This window comes from Trichoderma evansii (genome assembly GCF_050947405.1).
Source record: "Trichoderma evansii strain SZMC 28006 chromosome Unknown GGI43scaffold_1, whole genome shotgun sequence".
Taxonomy (NCBI): Eukaryota; Fungi; Ascomycota; class Sordariomycetes; order Hypocreales; family Hypocreaceae; genus Trichoderma; species Trichoderma evansii.
The window spans coordinates 2,532,678-2,553,914 of NW_028145205.1; the positions used below are offsets into that span (position 1 = coordinate 2,532,678).

Consider the following 21,237-nt stretch of genomic DNA (forward strand, 5'->3'; position numbering starts at 1 on the left):
TGCAGAGCTTTCTGCTAACAAATAAAATGTCACGCTCCATTGGTCTCTTCCTGGCAGCCCTCCCTATTGCATCATCTACCAGAACCATCCCAAGACTTCACTCATTCAGCACTATCGGCACAGCCCTCTTAAAAAACCTCCCGCCTCGTCCAAAACCTCCCCCGGACTCCGAAATCGAAGAATCCTACCTCAAAGGCAGCGGCCCCGGCGGCCAAAAGATTGTATGTACAGATTAATAGAGAATCATTTAATTCACAAGCCTGTGGGAATGCCACGAATAAAGAGAAGAAAATTTACATGGACATGTCTACTAGAATAAAACCAACTCCGCAGTACAACTCAAGCACATCCCCACCGGCATCGTCGTCAAGTCCCAAGCCACTCGATCACGCAGCCAAAACCGCAAACTAGCTCGAGAGATATTGGCTCAGAAGGTAGATGAGTTCATCAATGGCGACCAGAGCCGTTCAGCGATTGTCGGAGCAATAAAGAAGAAGAAAGCAGATAGCGCGGCCAAAAAGAGTCGACGAAAGTACAGGCGGCTCGAAGAGGAAGAGGATAACGCCGAAGTCGCCGCCGCCACCCTTGAAGATAATCTGGACGAGATTGCCGAACGAAGTAGTGACACGAGTAAAGAGACGAGTAGCAGTCCCAGCAGTACCACAGCCACCAATAATAGCCAACCTGGGCAGGATTCCCAGTGTAGGCATACATAATAAACTGCTAGCTAGAATCCATTCATTGGGCAACATAAAGATCAATGCCTTACCAACACTTCGCCATAAAAGGCTTTACAAGCAGAGTGCATTTAGCGTCAAATATACTATTATCACAGTATTCCATTCAACATGTTTCTCTCTAAGACCGGAACGCAAATAAATATTTGTATCAACCTAAGCTTCTAGCCCCTAGACCCGCGTTACGCATCCAGCCCAGCTGCCATACACAAGCCGTTGTATCCTCCTCAGAGAAAAGCCAACGCCCATCTCCTTGACCCCGTCAAAAACTTTTCGTAAATATGAGACTCGATCGCAATACATGTGAGCCCATGGAAACACTGCATGATTTGTCGACTCCATGAGCTTGGCATGAGAAATTGGCGAAGGATGTGAGGTTTTGTCTTTGACCTCGCGTAGCTTCTAAACTCCAGTTAGTTGGAAGTCCAGCTATCTATTTTTAGTGTTTAGAGACACGCTTACCTTAGAAGCACTTGCGGTGGACGATGGAGGGACCGCTCTCGTCGTACTCCTGCTTGGAGATCCACATCTGCTGGAAGGTTGACAGGGAAGCCAGAATGGAACCACCGATCCAGACGGAGTACTTTCGCTCGGGAGGAGCAATGATCTTGACCTTCATGGAAGAAGGAGCAAGAGCAGTGATCTCCTTCTGCATACGGTCGGAGAGACCGGGGTACATGGTGGTACCACCAGACTAGATTGAGAAATACATGATTAGCACCGCTATGGGATCCAGTTGCTAAATGCGAAAATTCACTTACCATGACAATGTTTCCGTAGAGATCCTTTCGGACGTCGACATCGCACTTCATGATGGAGTTGAAAGTGGTGACGTGGATACCACCGCTCTCAAGACCAAGGACAGAAGGCTGGAACAGAGCCTCAGGAGCACGGAATCGCTCGTTGCCGATGGTGATGACCTGACCGTCGGGAAGCTCGTAGGACTTCTCCAAGCTGGAGCTCTGGGCAGCAGTCTGGATCTCCTGCTCGAAGTCGAGAGCGACGTAGCAGAGCTTCTCCTTGATATCACGAACGATTTCACGCTCGGCGGTGGTGGAGAAAGTGTAACCACGCTCAGCCAGGATCTTCATCAGGTAGTCGGTAAGATCACGACCAGCCATGTCAACACGAGCAATGGCGTGAGGAAGAGCGAAACCCTCGTAGATGGGGACAACGTGGGTAACACCATCACCGGAGTCGAGAACGATACCGGTGGTACGACCGGAGGCGTACAGGGACAGAACAGCCTGGATAGAGACGTAGAAAGCGGGGGCGTTGAAGGTCTCGAAGACGATCTGGGTCATCTTCTCACGGTTGGACTTGGGGTTGATGGGGGCCTCGGTGAGCAGGACGGGGTGCTCCTCGGGGGCAACACGCAGCTCATTGTAGAAAGTGTGGTGCCAGATCTTCTCCATGTCGTCCCAGTTGGTGACAACACCGTGCTCGATGGGGTATCTCAGAGTCAGGATACCACGCTTAGACTGAGCCTCATCACCGACATAGGAGTCCTTCTGGCCCATACCAATCATGATACTGAAGGAGATTCGGTCAGATCCATGTTACTCATAATGCAGCCGCCAAAAATTACAGCGGTCGACACGTGAGTGTTGATTATTATAACTTACCCATGGTGACGGGGTCTACCGACAATAGAGGCTGTTTGGCCACGTTAGCAAACTGTCAACCAAAGCGTGCGGTGGTGGTGCGCAAACGCCCAATAGCCCCAAAACGTATAGCTATGGCGGGCGATTGCGTGGGAAAGGGAGCAGAAGTGGGGTACTCACGGAAAACAGCTCGGGGGGCGTCATCACCGGCGAAACCGGCCTTGCACATACCGGAACTGCATTGTTGTCAGCTTTTCAGGTTCAAAAGAAGCGAAATCATTATTGTATGATGCAGTTGCAGATGCAGTTTGTCTTTCCTTCTACGTGGCGTGGCTAGCAGGCAATGAGCGTGCCTCCTGAGCCCGCAGAAGAAGAGGGACAACGAGGATATGGTGTCGGTGAGACAATGGCGGGGAAGCTTACCCATTGTCGATAACGAGGGCAGCAACTTCTTCTGCAGTGCGGGAAGTCCAATGTTAGCCAATACTCTGATATTCATAACGAAGCATCACGACGACGATTGCTCGATTGGCCTCGGCATCAGGAGGCTGGACGCGGTGTTGCGTGGCAATGTGCACACGTACCTTCCATTGTGACTGATTAAAGGATGAAACTGGTGAAAAGGTGAATGAAGAAACCGAAGAGAGACAAAGAAGAAGCTCGCGCGATCGCAGGGCCTCGAGAGCTATAAGAAAGAGGACGAAGTTGAGGAAATATTAAGGTGACACGCAGTCGAAAGCTTCGATTGGGGAGAAGAAGTAGAGAGTGGAGGGGAAAGGAGGAAGGAGGAAGCACGTATCTCCGCTAAGAGAGTTGTGGGCGGGACAATTGCCTGGTGGGGCCAGCGTGTGGGAGTCGGCGGCGAGCCAGGGCGAGCGAGACCGCCTTAGCGCCAAGTACCTCAGCAGTCGGACTTAGGTACCGCTGGGGCGGCGTCCTCCGTGAGAGGTACCTGGTCGCCGCCCATGGAGTACCGCGCGCGCCGGCCAAGCAGGGGATGCAGCGCTGCCTGCCGCTTTAACTGATTGGCTCATGGCGGTGGCTGTGGCTGGGACCCTTTCGCATCAGCAGCGCTGCTATTGTGCTCCTTTAGGAACTCGTTTAGGCCTCGTTTTTTGTTTTTTTGGGCCGGGCGACCCCTAGACCGCTACAGAAAGGCACCTATCAGTGGGGGGCTGCCCAGATCAACGCCATCGTCACCTTGCAAAAAGCTCCATCTGTACGGTACGAGGCCATGTGCACATCCACCGCTAGAGCAGTGTGTACTCGTTGAGAACACATAAAATGGGCGCCTGATCGCAATCACCGGCAAAGCCAGAGGCAATGGAATGACTAGTCGAGGCAACCAGATTCCCAGCGCAAAAGAGTGTCTCATCGTACGCGTCCCAGTACGCAACCCGCCAAGGCTGAGGCAATTCGATGGCAAAAAATGGCTGCCTTGTCTCTACAACTGTCTTTCCTAGTTAACATTCGGTTTCAGCGGTATTACGGAATGTAGACAGAGCTTCCCATCCCGACGGGCGAGCCAGGCATGCGATGATGCTCAGGGAGGGGCACTTTTGTGAAGCTCCCAATTGATAGCCCCTCCTTCTCCTAAGCTCGATGACAGCCGATTATTAAGGGGGTACATACAATGTGTGGCTGGTAGGAACTTCGGGCTTTTGCTGCTGACTACGTCGTACCAACTGCCTGGGAGAGACAGAAAATAGATAGTGCTCTCTCTTCCTTGGTAGCATGCCAAAGGCTCCCTAATCTTCTCTACACAGAGCCTCCTTCTCCTGATGGCTGTCAATTTCCCGTGCTCTGCGCAGGCCCCTGCAACGAGATTCCAAACTTGAATCAAGTTTATTGCTACTAGGCAGAAAGATTACAGCAACTTTCAACACTCACACACTCGAAGGCAGCAGCATTCAAGTGAATCTTCGAGTTAGGCACCTTGCATTCCAAATCCCCAGATTTATCCGCTCATCGAATGCGTAATACGCCAGCCTCTTGGGCATGTACCAGTAAGCAGAGGCGCACCAAAAGAAGCTGATGACGGTTTTTAGCCCCCTTTTCGCTATCAAATTTCCCCAGCCAAGCTCGTTTGGCCGCGCCAACACATCGCTGCGGAGGGGGCTCTGCTCGACCTTATTGCGGTTAGTGGCATTGCCGCCCTAAACATGCTCAGCTCGAATTCAATAGACTCGGGCCATCACGTGAGGTATGTGGATAAATCATCTTTGGATGATATAAACTGTGTAGGGTATCAGGCAGTGAAGCCGTTAGCTCTCTCTCTGGAGAGTGCAAACTCCTAGCCGCTTAAGAGCTGGATCAAGATCTCCCGGGAGATCCAAAGCTGCATGGTGCGTAGCGCTGCAGTCGACTTGGTTCAGAATGCAGGCCGGGCGAAGCGAGGCGAGGCGAGACTGTGACAGCATTGAGACTGTCTTAGCTCCTAGACAACGCGTGGCTTTCAAATTAAGGCTACGCCATCGCCCAAGGTTAAATGTTTCTATATTCATCTGCCTGGAGACATAGCGTACTTGCCGGCTACCTAGACATCACAGCATTACTGCTCGTGTCTAGTAGTAGTATTATCCCTTTTACTTGAGGTAGGTAGGTAGGTATGAAACTCTTTGTTGGGCTTGACGCTACGTTACGTCATTCTATAAGATCCTACCACTATGACGCCAAGCAAAATAGCTGTATACAGGATGCTTGCAGAACCAACTGGTTCCAACGGTAGCAAGCGGGACGTATATTACTACACACACTGTTACTTTACTACATGTACTTCTATTATCCTCTACTGACTCTACTAACTCTACTGACTCTACTAACTCTACTGACTCTACTGCTGCTACTGCTGCTACTGCTATTTCTATTACTGAGGATATCAAATGATAACTTGTAATGACTTTTGTGTTTGTGTTTTTATGTGTATGTGCATTTTCATTTTGCGGTCCCTGTTTTTTCGTCCTCTCCTTGGGCAGGACAAACTTCATTCTAAATTAAGTATCAATTTAAGTAAGCATAGTTGCATATACGGTTATGACGGCCAGATTACAGGTAGCACTCTTACGGAACTCGGAGTGCAAAGCCACCATCTGGGTTCTGAGATGAACAAGTGGGGTAGCATTTTTGTTCCCTGTCTCTGAGATTCCTACTGCAAAATGCTAGGCCGACAAACAATTGTCTAGCTTAAAAGGCAGCTTAAAACATTGTAGAAAACATACTCTCAATAATTTAACTTCCAGCTTTTGGTTCTCGGAAATTGGATTCATAAACAGTTTAATTAATGAAGCTGATGATCAAGCCCTGGATTCAACTAGAACCAAACCCTTGTAACGTTGTTCTATGGCACTAGACCATTTTTAGACTAGAGCGTTCTTGAAGTTTCCAGAAGCCGCATGAATACTCAAGCGGAAAAACTTGAGATTTGGCGAACAACTTTATAGAAACTGCCCAGACCAGATTGCTGCTCCATATCTTGATCCTTTCACCCTCTTCATTACACAGATACCCACACATATTCTCGCTAAACTACTACATAATTTACCATGGGTGACAAGCGACTCAACGACCTCCTGCGATGGAGCATCCAGAACACCACCACAGACAGCGAAAATGGCCCCTCCACTGAAACCAATGCCCAGGCACCACAGCCAAGCAACCTCACCCCGGAGCTTATGGCCGCTCTCATGGGAGGGCCTTCCGATGCCGACCTCATGAAAGGCTCCATGGAGATCATCGGCGACCCCGAGGTTACCCTGGAGAACAAGGTCATCGCCTTTGACAACTTTGAGCAGCTCATTGAGAACCTCGACAACGCCAACAACATTGCCAACCTTAACCTGTGGACCCCGCTGCTCGAGCAACTGGGTAGCAAGGAGGGCGAGCTGCGCAAGATGGCGGCCTGGTGCGTCGGCACCGCTGTTCAGAACAACGAGCGCACTCAAGAGCGCCTGCTAGCGATTGGCGGCGTTATTCCTCTGATCGAGATGGCACTGAAAGAAGATGAGGCTGAAGACGTCAGACGCAAGGCAATCTATGCGCTGAGCTCTGCGGTTAGAAATTACCAGCCTTCTATGGACCACTGCGCGGACGAATTGAATAAGCGAGGATTTACTGCAGCCAAGACAGACGCTGCTGATATGGCAGCCGTTGATGTTGTTATCCAGGGCCTCAGGGAAAAGGTTAAGGCTGCCGCCAATGGGGCTTCGGCATAAAAATATGGCATGTTAAATAGCTTTCAAGGGAAATGGAGAAAAAAAAAGGACATTGGGCGGAGTTGCGGCGTTCTACAAGTCTTGGATAAATCAACTAGTAGGGACTTACGAATAGAGGTACCCTACAATATTCATACATTGTATCTAACGACTATGGCTTTTACGATACACCTGTTATACATTTTATATATCCCCCGCAAATTTTTATTTCAACCATTCTCCAAAGTATGTGATGTTCATCAATGCGTAACCTTTCCGTAGAAAGGGAATCCCAATGCTTCCATGAGCAACCTTCCTTGCCTATCGGAAGTAGCAGTGGTGTGAATGAAAATATCGCAACCAGGCATCAGCTTAGGAGGATACATCTATTGCCAAAATGTTAGCTGTGAGGGCTCGTAAACAAGGACATTCTGCCTGCTTCCCACTTACATCGTAGTTGAACTCAATCTCGGGGAAATACGACATCCAGGCAGGCTTCATGCCAAAAGCAATGTTACCCGCATCGTCACCGCTGGAGGCTTTGATACCCGGCCAATCCTTGATCTTGGGCAGAACCAACGTCACCAGCTTATCGACAAAGTCGTAAGCCGCACCGCCGCGCAGAGTGGTCTTGGCACCGGCCTTTGATCCCTTTCGGACACCCCAGTGGATGACGTTGTGCTTCACGGTCGTGACATCGGGAAACTGGCCGCTGATGGCCTGGACAACGGCTCGAGCGACATGAAGGTACTCCTTGTTGTCGGCGGCCAGAGGAGCATAGGAGTTGATAGTGACAGCCTCGATCTCAGGAATGTTACGCCAGGAGATATCTCGCTCCAATATTCCAAGTCTTGACGAGCCTCCACCTCTTGGTCCTCTGCTTGGTCGGTTCTTATGGTACGGAGAAGATCCGTCCCATTGGCGCAAAACTCCCTTTTGCGATTCGACTGGTACTGTCCCAGGAGGGGTATGGTTGTATGTGAGGGTCAGAAGGTCGGGCGCAATAGTGCTATCATATGTGTGCTTCAAGCGAGGGAAGCTGAAAGGTCCAGGAACGAAGTCACGAGCAGTCGGATCGGACGAGGGTGGTGCCTGGACTGGGTGCAGAGGGCCTCGATTGTATTTGGGGGGATGGTACTGGTATCTAGTATTCATTATTAGCAAAGCTCTGCGGCATGAATTTGCAGAGGCAGCACCCACCGGTTACCAGGGAGCCTTCTTTCTGTTTTGCCCTGCTGCTGTGACTCTTCGAAAGCTTTAAGGACATCCTTGCTAGGCTGCGGCGTCGAAAATGAAGATGTTGATTCGATATCAGCGATGTTGTCTGATTTCACAGTCGCATTCTGTGCCACTCTGGTCGAGGCAAATCCTCTTGCGCATAGCGGAGCAGACTGGTGAATTGGCAATTTTTGCCTCAAGGCTCTCGCCAGGCGAACGCCTTCTCGGGAAGCCGCCATTGTCAAGCCCAAAGCAAAGGGTTCAATGCCTCGTCGTAGGAAGTTCTCGATCTACCCACCACTTACTTCGAGACAACGGGAATTTTCCAATTGCTAACCTCTGCTAGGCACTAGCCACAGGCTAATCCCGCCAGGGTTGGCGCCACACTGCGGCCACACATCTCGGAAGATGTGTGGCGGTGCAGAAGCAGCTCGGCCCGCACTCCGAAATAAACGAGATCTCGGCACCAATGGACAGCGGTTTCACGGAAGAGAGGTGACAGATCTGGCCAGGAACAGTTGAAATTGATCAAATTTACTAGGAATTAAGCTATTTTAGGATGGCTAATAGACCTATGAAGTGAGCTCTCTTCTTGCTGAAAAGTACGTAATGAAGGTAACACTGTATGAAAGTGCTGGGAGTGCCGGCGTGTAAGTCGCCATTGCAGCTCGATCTCTATCCCATGGGTTCTCTCCAGCAATATTTACGGTTTGCGTCAAAGTACAAAGTCAAAATAAACAAAAGACCTGATACATCGTGAACAAATGGATGGTATTTACCCAAGACGTTATGTGTCCTTCTATTTTCAGTGGCCCGTCAAGAATCTTAAAGCCTAAGCCACTTTTTAGCGACTGCTATTTTTGCAGATCCGACGCCTTTTCGTCACGCCATAGGGATAAAAAAAGCCGCTGATGCTTAATTTAGCACAACACAAGTTGCGTTTGCTCGGTAAATAAAAATGGCAAATACTTGATGGTACTTCAAGATAACTTCGCTAGAAAGCTTCCTCCATTCGGCACGCCTCCGGGGCTTAATGCCTGGTCTTGGGTAGCACAAATGGAAATGACGTTGTTCGCCCTCTTCTAATCTCCAGCCAGCGCTCAGTGACTTTTGAATAGGCTCGTGACGGGGAGTAGCTAGACTAGAGCACGAAAAAGATCCGCTGGCATTGTTAGTAAACAATACTATAGCGAACGTCCTAGAATATATGTGGCCGTAAGCTCAGGTCCTCGCTTGTCACGCTCCCCGCCTGTTCCGCCCAAGTCTAAAGAGAGATTTATCTTGACTCTATATCGGTAACATGACTGCGACGAGTGGAGATTAGCAAGCCGCTTAGATATGCGAAAATGCGGTCGAAGGGGCCAGAAATCGCCTGCCTTGAGCATTCGCCATAGAATTACGTAGGGCATTCGTACGCAGGCCACGAGGCCGCAGAAAAAGTCAGTCTTGCGAGGCACGAGAACTACAAGCTGGCAAAAGGCCGCCTTAGCACCGCGTAAGGACTGTAAGGTAGGTAGGTAGCTACATAGTAGACAGCTTGGGCCTGTGTAAGATTCCGACGCAGGCCAAGGCAGCCGTATTCGCGGGCCCGGCCCTGAGGCGAAGCCCGATGGTGTTGCCCGCCGTGTAGTGCAGGGCGCAGGTGATTGGTGATGAGAGCTGGAAGCGCCAAAGGGTCCCTGCGGATCCAGCTGCGATGCGATGGGTACCAGCCTCAACAAAACACTGCGATCTCATGTAAATCTCTCAATGGGACTGCAAAAGGATCGATGGCATGTCGCAGGTGCCACCTCAGCGCAGTATCATGCCGCGTTATAGCGCTCTTTAGACGCTTGTATCGCCCCTACAGCCACCTATCCATCCCCTGGCAGCATATGATCCACCCGGATGTCCCGCCCCCGCCACTGTAACATCAGCCAACACGAACCACTAGTTTTAGCACTCGCTTCATGTTCTTATTTGAACCTGGAACCGCTCGAGCATCCATTTGTTGCGCGACACAACATTTACTTCCTGCCACCTCGTCACCTCGTCCGACTGCGCCCTTTGCAAAGTTCGGTTCTTGAAGCGCCTCTTGGCCTTACTTTCCCCCGTATCCAGCCGCGCCTTGTTCTCAGCGACGCCCCGACACCTGTGGCGCAGCATTTCTCCCCGAGCTGGACCAGCCGTTGCAAATCTCCAGACAGGTAGCTGATACCTCGAATTAAGCATTACGCCAACGAAACGAAGAGAGAAAGGAGGAGGGCATATATCCACGATAAAGACAGATATATCTGCAGCAAACTATCGTCCCGAATCTTGCTCCACCAGCGCCTCGCCGAGATTCGTCTCGCCCTATGATGGGGGCGTACCGTACGCCTCTTCTCTCGCTCCACGCCGCGCGAGCCTGTTTCCCACTTCCTCCACATATTCGGGACAAAGCCCGCCATAGCGGTACATCATGAAGGAATTTCCAAGGAAGTTTCTTAGCCTGCGCGATAAGAGCGGCGAGCATCATCGTAGCAAGTCTGCCCCTCCTGCAAACAAGGTAAAGAGCCACTCCCACTCTAAAAGCACCATATCCCCCATATCTCCCATACTCTTCCTTGAAAATGGATCATTATGGCGTTCAAACCCAAATATCCCAAAGAGAAATGGTCGTGGCTGACCAATCTCCTTTCTCGCTGGCAGGCACGTCCTCTCGCAGCTGAGACATTTCGGTCTTTATTCAAGCCTGACCATTCAAGACAGGCTATCCAAAATGACGCGGAAGCCACAAAAGAAGCCGCCAAGGTGCGATGCTCTATCAAAGTCTCCAATTCATACCAAGCAAATGTTAACCATGAGCAGATTGAGGATATCCAACGACGGTTAGATGCACTCAACATTACGAATATCACCGTCGAGCATATCCAAGATATCTTGGTTACCAAATACGCAAATGGCGATCCACAGCGTACTACGGAATTCATCGATATCGAACAAAAATCCTCCTCTGGGGTTATTCTACCCTATGACCCAAGCGTCCATATGGTTGGTGCTGAGAACCGCAGCGCTGTTACCTGTTACATAGATGCTCTGCTCTTCGCCATGTTCTCCAAGCTAGATGCTTTCGAGTGCATGCTCAAGAACCAATTTCCAGCAGAAGATCCCAGGAATAGGCTGGTCACGCTTCTACGTATCTGGGTTAACATGCTACGGACAGGCAGACTCATTCGCACAGATTTAGTGAGGAACAAACATTCTGAGAAATTGGTCAATTTACTAACTTGCGTAGACTAAATTAATACAAGACACCATGGCTGAATGCGGCTGGCTGGACGCTCGTTTCTTGGAACAGCAGGATACCTCAGAAGCCTTTGCTTTCCTCACGGAAAAGCTAGAATTACCCCTCCTCTCGCTCCAGGTTGATCTCTTCCACCAAGGGAGACATGACGAAGATGACCACAAAGTTGTCTACGAGAGGCTACTGAATCTAGCGGTGCCGGCAGATACCGATGGAAACGGCATTAAGCTAGAAGACTGCCTAGAAGAGTATTTCAATACTCAAGTTGACGTGCTCAGAGATAGCGAAGAAGCAAAGAAATCGATTGCGGAGGACGGCAGCCCAGGCGCGATTCCTACACTATCAATCCCGAATCAAATTCGGTTGATTAGGGATGAAGAAAGTGCTTTGACACCCACAGCGATATCCTCATCTCCAATTGACATGTCACCGTTGACGCCGCGGGCGGATCCTCTGCTGGAAAAAGACGAAGACAAAGAAGAAGCCTCTGTATCAGAACAAGTCAACGGTACGAGCCAAAACGACGCTCCCACTGATACACCGCAATCATCTAGTGTATTGAGCAATGCAAGCGATCAAATAGCGGGGCCTTCTTCTAGGATGACGGCTAGACATAGGTCGGCCAGCGTCATCCAGCGGGTAATGCTTGATAATGGGGGACGCCCAACGGGTTCCGAGACCAGTACGCTTCGCAAGAGGCTCAGTGGGAAAGGATCAACTGTTGTCAAGGCGGTTACAATACCTGCCTGGCAGTTCTTCCGATTAATTCGTATGTATACAATCTTTGCTGGTAATCAATTCCTTTCAACTAACATCGTGCGCAGCTTGGCATGCGGTTAATAGCACGGAGCCTCGCAACGATGTCGAAGTGGCAATGAACTTTGACCAGCGCCCTGTAGTAGGCATTTGTTTAAAGCGATATGCTATGACCGAGACTGGCCATCCAAAGCGTCTTAATACATACATTGATATCCCAGAGAGCATGCGACTTCCGCATTTTATGCTAGCTGATGGACCGAACATTGAAGAGGAGATCAACGGATTGGCAACGGAATATAAGCTCGTCCTGCAATCTATCGTCTGCCATCGAGGCGATTCTTTGCAAAGCGGCCACTACATTGCCTTTGCGAGAGTCGCCCCTAAACTCCTAACGGATAACAGAAGGCATGATTTCGATCCGCCTCCAGATTATGAGGAAGCTCAGTGGGTGAAATTTGATGATCTAGATATCGGCAACAGAGTCACGTTTGTCGACGATATTAAAGAATCATTGAAGGTCGAGATGCCATATCTGTTGTTCTACCAGATCGTACCCATGGTCGATGCTTCTGAAAGCACAGACACTGGGCGGCCGCCATCCTACGATGAATCAAAGAACAGTCTCGAGATTCAACACTCAGCGACTAGCGAAGAAACGCCTGCTAGCTCAACCCATATATTGGCAGCGCACCACGAACATCAAGCCTCAGCTTCGACTAGTCGCTTGGGGCAAAGCAAGCCTCCCAGCATCCGACTTTCCGCCGATGTCGAGCGACCTTCGCGTAAATGGCTGGAAGGTATAAGTCTCAACTTTGGAGGGTCGTACGTGGAATCTGTGATGTCGCGTCGCCAGAGCGAGGCGCTCACGGACTCTACTGCTCATACGCCATCCATAACACCAGATCCTCAATCGCCTGCCATAACACCGGCTGATGAATCAACATCGTCCAGATTGTCACGCGCCGCATCACGCTTCAATCTGAATAAGCAGAGTCGCCCAGGCAGTCAATCAGGCGAAGGCCGTATCAGCCTTAACCTCAGTCGCTTTGGGGGGTTGATCAAGACCAGCAAAGAGCCGCTGCCTGAGCCACCGGTGCTGAGTATTTCGTCTACCACCTCGATAGGTCAAGCGAGCACAAGTCCTCAGCCAGCCTCCCCCAGTTCGCTAGAAAAGCAACTGCACCACCCCCCTGGTAATGAAAAGTCGGATAGAAATGAGAAATCTGAAAAGGCTGAAAAGCATGACAAGCATGACAAAATAGAGAAGGCAGAGAAGCACAAGCATAAAAGGAAAAAGTCCAAAGAGAAGAACGAAAAGCAGAAGTCGGGAGATCAACCTGAGCGGGAGTGCATCGTTATGTGACGAGCGAGCTCTCGCAGTTTTAGATGATAGCAAATGGCTTACAATAGCATTATGGGACGGACAAAATACGGTAGGGTGGCAAGCGCTTTTCCTTTTTTTGACTTGGATATATATATTTTTTTCCAAAGACAGAAAAAACAACAATCATGATATGAAAGAATCGTGTTTTACAGTGTCGGAATGACATGAATATCGGACTACTGGGAGTCTTCACGGGCTACTTGCTGGTACCGATAAATCGAAAGAAGAAGAAAACACAGTTTATATATTAAGATACCACGGCGTTGGTGGGATGGGGAGCTTGTTTTATGGGAGAGCTGAACTGATTCAATTGCATTTTTATATATACCTTGGGAGTAGCAATGAATGTCTCATTTTCTTAAACGATGCTCAGCCAGAAGCTCATAGCGTACTCCTTTTCACAGTGAATCTTGTTCATTTATTACATTCAAGCTCGTCATTTCTCTATCTTTCTTGTACATTCAGCATGAAAAGCAAGTATGTAAACTTGGACCCTTTTTCGCCAACATGCCGTACTTAAAAAACTCCTTTCCGCCCCCCTTTTTTTGGTTCTCGTGTGCGCATGCTCCCTACAACATAGCCCATCCCATCCAAAAATAAAAAAATTGACGGACATTCCCAAATGCTTTACATACCGCCCGTTTCCCGCCCGAGCCCACTGCACGAATGCACCGGTCTTGGAAAAAGTTGTAATATACACGGGGAGGCAGAGAAATATGTACCAAGAGTTACAGATCTAGGTAGGATAGATGTGTTGTAATCTTAGGCCATAAAAGTCCTCTCCCCTAAAAGAATTGGAGAGTCACAGTCATAAAAAATGTCACATACAAGCTCCCCATCCCCATTTCTCCAATTGGCGTTGATTTAACCCTCCTGTGAGAAAGGTCTTCAAAGAATGGGGATTTTTCTTCTTTTCTTCGTTCCCTTCGCTTTCCATCCTTTCTCCCGTCGTTATGTAGAGAGGTATGGGCCAGGACCAAAAAAGAAACGATATTCATCATCAAATATATAGCGATAGAAAGATTTTCCTCTTCGTGTTTTTTTTTCTTCTTTTTCTTTTCTTTTTCTTTACTAATCAGACAGTCGTGAGTGAGGCGGAGAAGAGATGAATACTCGTCCTTCCGTTGGCCAGCGGTCCTACTACATTAGTCGTCTATCAATCAAGATCCAATTATGGATTCCGTGATGCGCTGGGAGTTTCCGGTCGTGGCTTTTTTAAAATGGAATGTTGGGAGGAGCCTGGCTGCCCAGAGCCTCCTGCTGGTCTTGGAGCTCTTCGGGGGCAGCCTCAATCGAGACACCGAGGCCAAGCTTAGCTTGTTGCTAAATGGACAGTTAGTTTTGGATATATTTTGTCTCTTGTAATTATGGTACACATACCGTAAAGTGGTCAATATCAGCGGCAAAGGTCATCATGACGGGGGGAGCGACGCGCTTCTCCAGCAGGCAGCTCAGCTTACCCTTGGAGTCGACCTGAGCTCGGAAAGTGGACATGCGGAAATCGTACTTGGCACCGATGGTGGTAACGCCCTCTTTTTGCAGGCCACCACCCATCATACCACCGGGAGAGGGGACGAGGCCAAGGCTCAGATCAACACCGGCTTGAACCTTGTCAGACAGCTTTCGCCAGTAAGAGGCATTGACAGTTCCCATAGCAGCTTGCAATTGAGCAGTGGCGACCCAGTCGGCGGCCTTGTATCGAGCGCAGTAGGAGACGGCACATTCGGGACCCTGAGTCAGAGCGGGGCGTTGCCAGAGGGTTTCCATACCGAGAGCGAGCTTGGGGGTGATGGATTGAAGGTAACTTCCGATGTAGATGCCAGTCATGCCGCCTTCGAGGAAAGAGGGGTTGAGCATCTTGAGAGATGCGCTGAAGTCATTGCCAGTATACTCGTGTTCGAACTGGGCCATGTCCTGGCCGCCAGGAGAAATGGACAGCTGGGACTTGGAAACCAACTTGTCGGTCCATCGGTAGTTGAAGCGGCCGGAGAGAGAACCCTCGTTGTCAATGTTGCCTTGGCAGAAGACCTGGAGTTGAACTCGGAATTAGTTATCAAGCCGACACTAACCTGTGCGCGGATTCCAATGCAATGATGCTTACCTTGCCGGTACCGTACATGGCAGCAAAGGTGTACGGGTTAATGCGTTCACCCATTGCGAACTGGTGAGACACCTGGAACAGCGGCGCCATGCTGAAGATCTTTGTCAGATCGGCACGGATGCCGGTGAACATGTAGTTGTTGAGGAAGACATCGCGCTGGACTTCCTTGGACAATGACTCGATTGTGCCAGGGTTGCTCAGGCCGAGCTTTGCCCTCCGCTCGGAGAAGTAGTTGAGGGCATCTCCTATTGTAGCGGCGACGGGGTTGGAGAAGACGAGGGACCGCAATGTGTCCACGGGGGTGGCCATTATGGCGGTATTATGTGGCGGCTCTGGAGCCGAGCCGAGTGAAAACCGGTGGGCGAAGAGAGGGACCGCAGATGACAGACGAAGAAACCGAGTCGCCTCGCTGCGCCAGTGAGAGGAGCGAAGAAGTTATTGGCGTATTAAAGATTATGCAAGGCCTCACACAAGCCTCGGTTGTAGATGTTTGCTGCTCTGCCGCAAGAAGCGCAGTGTCAAGCTCCGAAGGCGGCTATAATGGGATGGAGTCGTTGAGAATAATTTTCAACTGACCCAGTTTGTCAGTAGCCTGCGGGAGCTGCACGAGCCACTTTGTGACGCTGCCAGGTTGCGTGCGTCAAACTTTCAGCCTTTTTTTCAGTGGCGGGCAGTGCGATAATCCGGAGCCGATGGCCGCGGGGCACGTGGCTGGTGGTGCCTTTGTACCTGTACTTGCTTTGAGATTCTCTGTATTTGTATTACAAGTAGAATTTTGTAGGTATGAGACTCAAATGGTTGATATTTATCCGGTATACCAACAAACACCTCAGTAGACGTATGATTCTCTTGTTCAAATGCTTGCAAATTATTTTTTTGTGCTATTCCATTGGCAACAGCCCACCAGACATAAGAAGACTGTTGATGGTGGGGTAGGTACTGAGAACTTGACCAGCCATTGCTGCGAGGTACCAAGTCTCTTATATACGCTACAAACAGTACCTTTGCACGCTCTATAATTCCTCCTTGGGCAGTACTCGATACTTGTGCGCTACCCGGTACCGTACCAAGCAGCGCTGCGTCCCTCCGTAAGTGCCCGTAGCGTTGTCCCCCTTGCATGAACGGCCTCTTCATTTTGCATCCGTCATTCTTAGCACCCTAGAACCGAATATATCCGTCCTACGGCTCGCCGGGTGTCAAAAGCACCCTCAGCTCCTCCATCTTTTTGACAAGCTTTATTGTTATTTAAGCCTCTGCTGGATCGGCTAAGTCGCCAGCCAAGCTCGACATCTCCAGCCACTCAGTCGCCTTCTTGTCTGACCCTGGTTGGCATCATTCCTCGAAGCGGGGCGAAAGGCTGAGCTAAGCCGGATCTCATCTCGCATATCACACCGCATCCCAGATCGCCAGCTTCCCACAAACTCACTTATCGTATTGTTGCTTTTCAGTTCAATTCGAACTCTGTTGAATATTAATCTATTATTGCCTACTATTATACTTTAGTGTTGGAAAGTCAGATATCATTGGCTACGACTTCGAGCCTCGAAAAAGCCCAACAAAGCGTCGGTCAAGATTATTGCTATCTAGCTAAGACGAACTCGACTCGCAAAGATGGATACCTTACTGTAGGTGACTTACATACGCTCGCGCAGATCTTACGTCCCATAACCCTTCCGATATAAGCAAGATTCATATTAGGAATATGATGTTGCGATGTCTTCGAGAAGCTCTCATCCTCTACACAGTTCTTTTACTCTATTCTAGTTCATCCCCAGCCCCTGACTCAACCTTCTTGGTCGCATACCATAGCCTTTGGGGAAATTTTTTATGCTGAGGGATATTTCCGATGATACTTTCCCCCTTACACGCAAGTTAATTATCTAAATGAAATTTAAAACTGATGAAACGGCATTATAGGACAGCTGAGATTGCGGCCAACGCCCCCCGGTACCGCCGGAGGAGCTCGACCTTCATTGATAGTATCCATGATGTGTCAGAAGATAATGACATGGCGCCGGCTCAGCTATATAGTACCATGTCTGGACGGCTTTTCCACTCCGGCCGTATCACTATTGTTATGGTTGGACCACCTGCTCGCGGCAAAACGTAAGTTTAGACAATCTACAGCTGCAGCGATTGGATCGAAAAGCTTACAACAGACAGACACATCTGTGTGTCCATGGCACGCTATCTTCAATGGCTTGGCGTCAAAACCCGTATTTTCCACTTGGGAGACTATCGACGAGCCACCATAGGCCCTGATGGCTCACTTCCTGACGATTACTTCTTCCCCGATGCTTCTGCTTCATCTGTCATCCTCCGCCAAAAGATTCTAAAGAAATGCCGTGAAGATATCTATGCCTGGTTAAACCATGAAAATGGCCAGGTTGCTATTTACGATGCAGTCAATCCAACGGCGAGTGGAAGACGTTCCCTAGCCAAGGAATTTGCAAAGCACGACGTCCAGGTGAGGAAATTGCCCGCATCGGCCTGGTTTCTTTGTCAAGTGTACTGACAACAGATGCTGCACAGACTCTATTTATCGAATCGTATGTGGACGACGAGCGGATCTTGCATGACAATGCCATCAACGTCAAGATCTCCTCACCGGATGTAGGTTTCACAAAAGCTATTCTATCATATCCTTTCTCTTCGACCACTGACCGCGACCATAGTTTGCTGGAATAGATCCTGAGATAGCGGCGACAATGTATCTGAAAAGAATAGAAATGAGGATCCCGGTATTTGAAACTATGAACGAGGAGGAACTCAACTATATCAAGATGATCAATGCCGGAGAGAAATTCTTCTACAATAACGTTAGCTTCGGCTACTTGTCGCACAGAATCGTCTTCTACCTTACCAACCTTCACATCAAATCACGAACTACCTTCTTTGCTCGTGCGGGCACAACAACAGAGGAAGATTCGTACAAGGCAGACGCAGACCTCTCAGAACAAGGCAGATTTTATGCTCAGAGAATGTCCGAAACACTGATAGCACATCGCGAACAAGAAAGGCTGGAGTTGATTGCCAAGGGTGGACCTGATGTCCCTCAACGGCCACTTTCTATCTGGACATCAACGCGTCTACGCACAATACAAACTGCCGACTATCTTAAAGAAAAGGGATACAAGGTTCGGCAGCGTTCTCAAATGAGCCAAATTAACCCTGGCGTCTGTGAAAAGATGTCAGAGCGAGTGATTAGGCAGATATATCCTGAAGAAGTTGAGAAGCATGGACTTGATCCCTATCATCATCGATACCCCCGTGCTGAAGTAAGTTATATTGGGCCCCTTAGTTACGGAGGTGTCTGACAGCTAACTCTACACTTTACAGTCCTATCATGATCTTGCTGTTCGACTTGAGCCTATCATCTTGGAGCTAGAGCGCGAACAGTCTGATCTCTTGATTATCGCTCATGAATCTGTTCTTCGTGTACTATTCGCCTATCTCATGCACTGTTCTACTATGGATATCCCTAACCTCAAATTTCCTCGCGACGAGATCATTGAGATTATTCCTGCCGCCTATCAGAACGAAGCCAAGCGCATCCGTATTCCTGGCTTGGATCCGAAGCTTCTCCCAGGCTCTCCTGATGATATTAGGATACCCGGCAGTCGACCCTTGAGCAGACCTGAGAGTGGCCAGATGAGTCCCATTCCTGGCGGCTTAGGTAGCCCAGCTGAGCCTCTAGAGAGGCCGAGCTCAGAGAAAGTAATTAACACAGCGAAAGACATGGTGGCAGACAAAATCCACGACGAAATTTAAGTAGTGAGCATCAGCATCAGAATTTACAATTACGATTCAATTCTTACTAAAGAGAGGAAGAGAGAGGCGCTGGTAGTATATGTGATGCTTTATTTTTAATCCAAACAATGGATCCGAAACGAACAGATTCCTTCTGGTAACATAGCCAAAGTTGGCAGTTCCCTGGCAATGACGTTCAAGTACATGACGAAAAAGGAGGGCCCAACCAAGACTTCCATTTAACCAATGAAATCCTCCAAAATTTCCGACCCTCCCGCCGCTTTGGATGAACGAATTGCATGTAATTTCAGACCCTTCTTTCTGGGTGACACTTCCGGTCAGCCGCATTTTCGAGCTGGAATAAAAGCCCAGACCCCTAACCCCTAAGATCTGAAGCGGAAGGGGCAACGAGCTGGCCAGCCGGCTGACGATGTCGCAAGACGCTCGAGACACGCGTCTGTTGAATTGAGACACCACCCTATTGCTTCTGGACCATCTTTGCCGCTTTTCGTGCTGCCCAGGAGATGCAAGTGGCCCAAAACAGACAGACACGCAGATGAGCGGGCGGTTTTTTCTCTCTTGTCTCTGTCTAAACACCTTCCAATATTTCTCCCTGCATATGCGAGTTTCAGCTCCGAGATTGTAGGGTTGCATGTGAAAGATTTGAGCTAAGCTCACACACTAAAACGCGCCGTCCCTACTCTACTTTTTGAATACGCTACATGGAGTACTACTACTACCTCATATAGTCTCATCTTCGACGCTTTTCTTTTCTTTTCTTTTTTTCTTCTCCCTTGGGCTAGGGATAAGGGGGATTTTGAGGACACCAACTTCAGCCAGACGCAGAAATGGCAAGCTCCTACCCCTTTGGAGTATGGCTCTGCCTTGAGTGTCTGAGATGTGTTACGCAGAGATATATGTACTTGTGACTGTATTTCCCTCTTCCCTCCCTGTCAGATAACCACGAGAAGTTTATGAACTATTATTACTCTGTACTACTATCGCCCCCCTTTTTTTTCCTATTGCCTACCCGACCGCCGTCTGTTTATAGCAAAGTAATCGAACGATTTTTTTATTCTCTTTGAGTTTTAAAAAAGAAAGGTACTGCTTCTCCTTTTCAGCTCCTCGCTAGAAACATGCCTTTTTTTTTTTTAGCGTTACATTAAATCCCGAATGAACTCGCAGCCGGATTTCCTCAGGCTATTGAATCAAGACCACCACCACCACCACTGCAGAAGAAGAAGAAGAATGGAGGCGAGGCGAGGCGAGGCTATTGCTAGATCCGCAGTGGCTTTCGTTACTTCGTACGAACACTGTCGCAGCCAAGATGGCAGCGGATGAAGCGGGAAAGGACGGATGCAACATCCGAGACGGGTCTTTGATGCAAGGGGAGAAGAGGGAAAAAAAAAGAAGGCGTATGTTAATAGTAAAAAAAAAAAAGATATAAAACACTTAAGAAATCCTACGGGCTGAGGTGTCTGAGACATACAGCTCCTTATCTAGATGGCTTATGATAAGTGCTAACTGTTCTTTAAAGAGAAGGAAATGTATTAGTATTATGCGAATTGTTTACAAATACTTTGAGATGGTTGTGATGTGATTAGCTGATCGTATTGGGCGGCCTCTTGAAAACGCCTTGTCCAAATCGGTCGGAGGATGAGCTGCCAGTTTAAGTCTACATGCGGCGCGGAGCAGATAACTGGCTACATGTACTGAGCGACGCTTTATGGCCAGTCTTGATAGATAAGTGTTATACGCTGACAGATCTTGTTGGATGAGCCCTTATACTTCATATAGGGTAGGGTGATATATACTAGATTGTTGTTGTGAATGGTGGTTGTGTATGTTCATGTGTCGTGATGAGGAGGCTAACGGCTTATCCGATGAATTCTATTCACAGCCCAATCTTGCCAGCTGAATCTCTGCCCCAATTACTCCCTTGCATGCGATGATGTTTGTTCTACTCGTGCCGCTAGTCGGGAAGCCTAAGATTGCCCCTGGGACCTGAGCTATCTATCTCCTCTAACCCATTACAGCGCAGAGCAGCTGTTGATCGTGAGACTGGTAGGTTTAGTACCACTAGTCTCTTGTACCCTAAACCAGATCTCGCCAAGGCATGACTAAACCCAGTAGCCAAAAGACCATGCTGGCTCCTGAGGTCTCATCAGTGTCAAGCCTTCTCTAGAGGTCATGGGACATATGCTAGGATTGGTCTGATTGCTTCACGTC

At 49.1% G+C, this 21,237-nt stretch overlaps 7 protein-coding genes across 7 annotated transcripts; 4 read left to right on the forward strand and 3 right to left on the reverse strand.

Annotated features, from left to right (window-relative positions):
* Positions 1-26: 26 nt before the first annotated feature.
* On the forward strand, positions 27-716 carry GGI43DRAFT_378798 (RF-1 domain-containing protein; the record flags this gene model as incomplete). Its single annotated transcript, XM_083202746.1, has 2 exons — positions 27-221; positions 315-716. The coding sequence occupies 2 exons, from the start codon at positions 27-29 to the stop codon at positions 714-716; spliced, it is 597 nt and encodes a 198-aa protein (XP_083066436.1).
* A 484-nt stretch (positions 717-1,200) lies between these two features.
* Positions 1,201-3,577, reverse strand: GGI43DRAFT_419981 (actin; the record flags this gene model as incomplete). The annotated part of the gene is made up of 6 exons (XM_083207754.1): positions 1,201-1,431; positions 1,499-2,270; positions 2,363-2,393; positions 2,522-2,577; positions 2,765-2,795; positions 3,565-3,577. 6 exons carry the CDS (start codon positions 3,575-3,577, stop codon positions 1,201-1,203), a joined length of 1,134 nt encoding a protein of 377 aa, XP_083066437.1.
* Positions 3,578-5,600: 2,023 nt separating this feature from the next.
* On the forward strand, positions 5,601-6,753 carry GGI43DRAFT_391327 (Hsp70 nucleotide exchange factor FES1). Its single transcript, XM_083204426.1, has one exon. The coding sequence runs from the start codon at positions 5,884-5,886 to the stop codon at positions 6,550-6,552; it is 669 nt and encodes a 222-aa protein (XP_083066438.1). The 5' UTR covers positions 5,601-5,883; the 3' UTR covers positions 6,553-6,753.
* Positions 6,672-8,079, reverse strand: GGI43DRAFT_26219 (mitochondrial 54S ribosomal protein uL5m). The gene is made up of 3 exons (XM_083200997.1): positions 7,732-8,079; positions 6,982-7,675; positions 6,672-6,917 (listed from the first exon to the last, which is right to left on the reverse strand). Exons 1-3 carry the CDS (start codon positions 7,986-7,988, stop codon positions 6,792-6,794), a joined length of 1,077 nt encoding a protein of 358 aa, XP_083066439.1. The 5' UTR covers positions 7,989-8,079; the 3' UTR covers positions 6,672-6,791.
* A 2,201-nt stretch (positions 8,080-10,280) lies between these two features.
* GGI43DRAFT_26604 (ubiquitin carboxyl-terminal hydrolase-domain-containing protein) lies at positions 10,281-13,282 on the forward strand. The gene is made up of 5 exons (XM_083201026.1): positions 10,281-10,419; positions 10,480-10,521; positions 10,579-10,956; positions 11,006-11,783; positions 11,839-13,282. Exons 1-5 carry the CDS (start codon positions 10,351-10,353, stop codon positions 13,134-13,136), a joined length of 2,565 nt encoding a protein of 854 aa, XP_083066440.1. The 5' UTR covers positions 10,281-10,350; the 3' UTR covers positions 13,137-13,282.
* Positions 13,283-14,265: 983 nt separating this feature from the next.
* On the reverse strand, positions 14,266-15,742 carry GGI43DRAFT_26440 (TOM complex pore protein TOM40). Its single transcript, XM_083201018.1, has 3 exons — positions 15,259-15,742; positions 14,538-15,185; positions 14,266-14,480 (listed from the first exon to the last, which is right to left on the reverse strand). Exons 1-3 carry the CDS (start codon positions 15,565-15,567, stop codon positions 14,373-14,375), a joined length of 1,065 nt encoding a protein of 354 aa, XP_083066441.1. The 5' UTR covers positions 15,568-15,742; the 3' UTR covers positions 14,266-14,372.
* A 1,101-nt stretch (positions 15,743-16,843) lies between these two features.
* GGI43DRAFT_26880 (bifunctional fructose-2,6-bisphosphate 2-phosphatase/6-phosphofructo-2-kinase) lies at positions 16,844-19,047 on the forward strand. Its single transcript, XM_083201057.1, has 5 exons — positions 16,844-17,364; positions 17,422-17,725; positions 17,791-17,871; positions 17,934-18,536; positions 18,598-19,047. The coding sequence occupies exons 1-5, from the start codon at positions 17,159-17,161 to the stop codon at positions 19,027-19,029; spliced, it is 1,626 nt and encodes a 541-aa protein (XP_083066442.1). The 5' UTR covers positions 16,844-17,158; the 3' UTR covers positions 19,030-19,047.
* Positions 19,048-21,237: the final 2,190 nt, after the last annotated feature.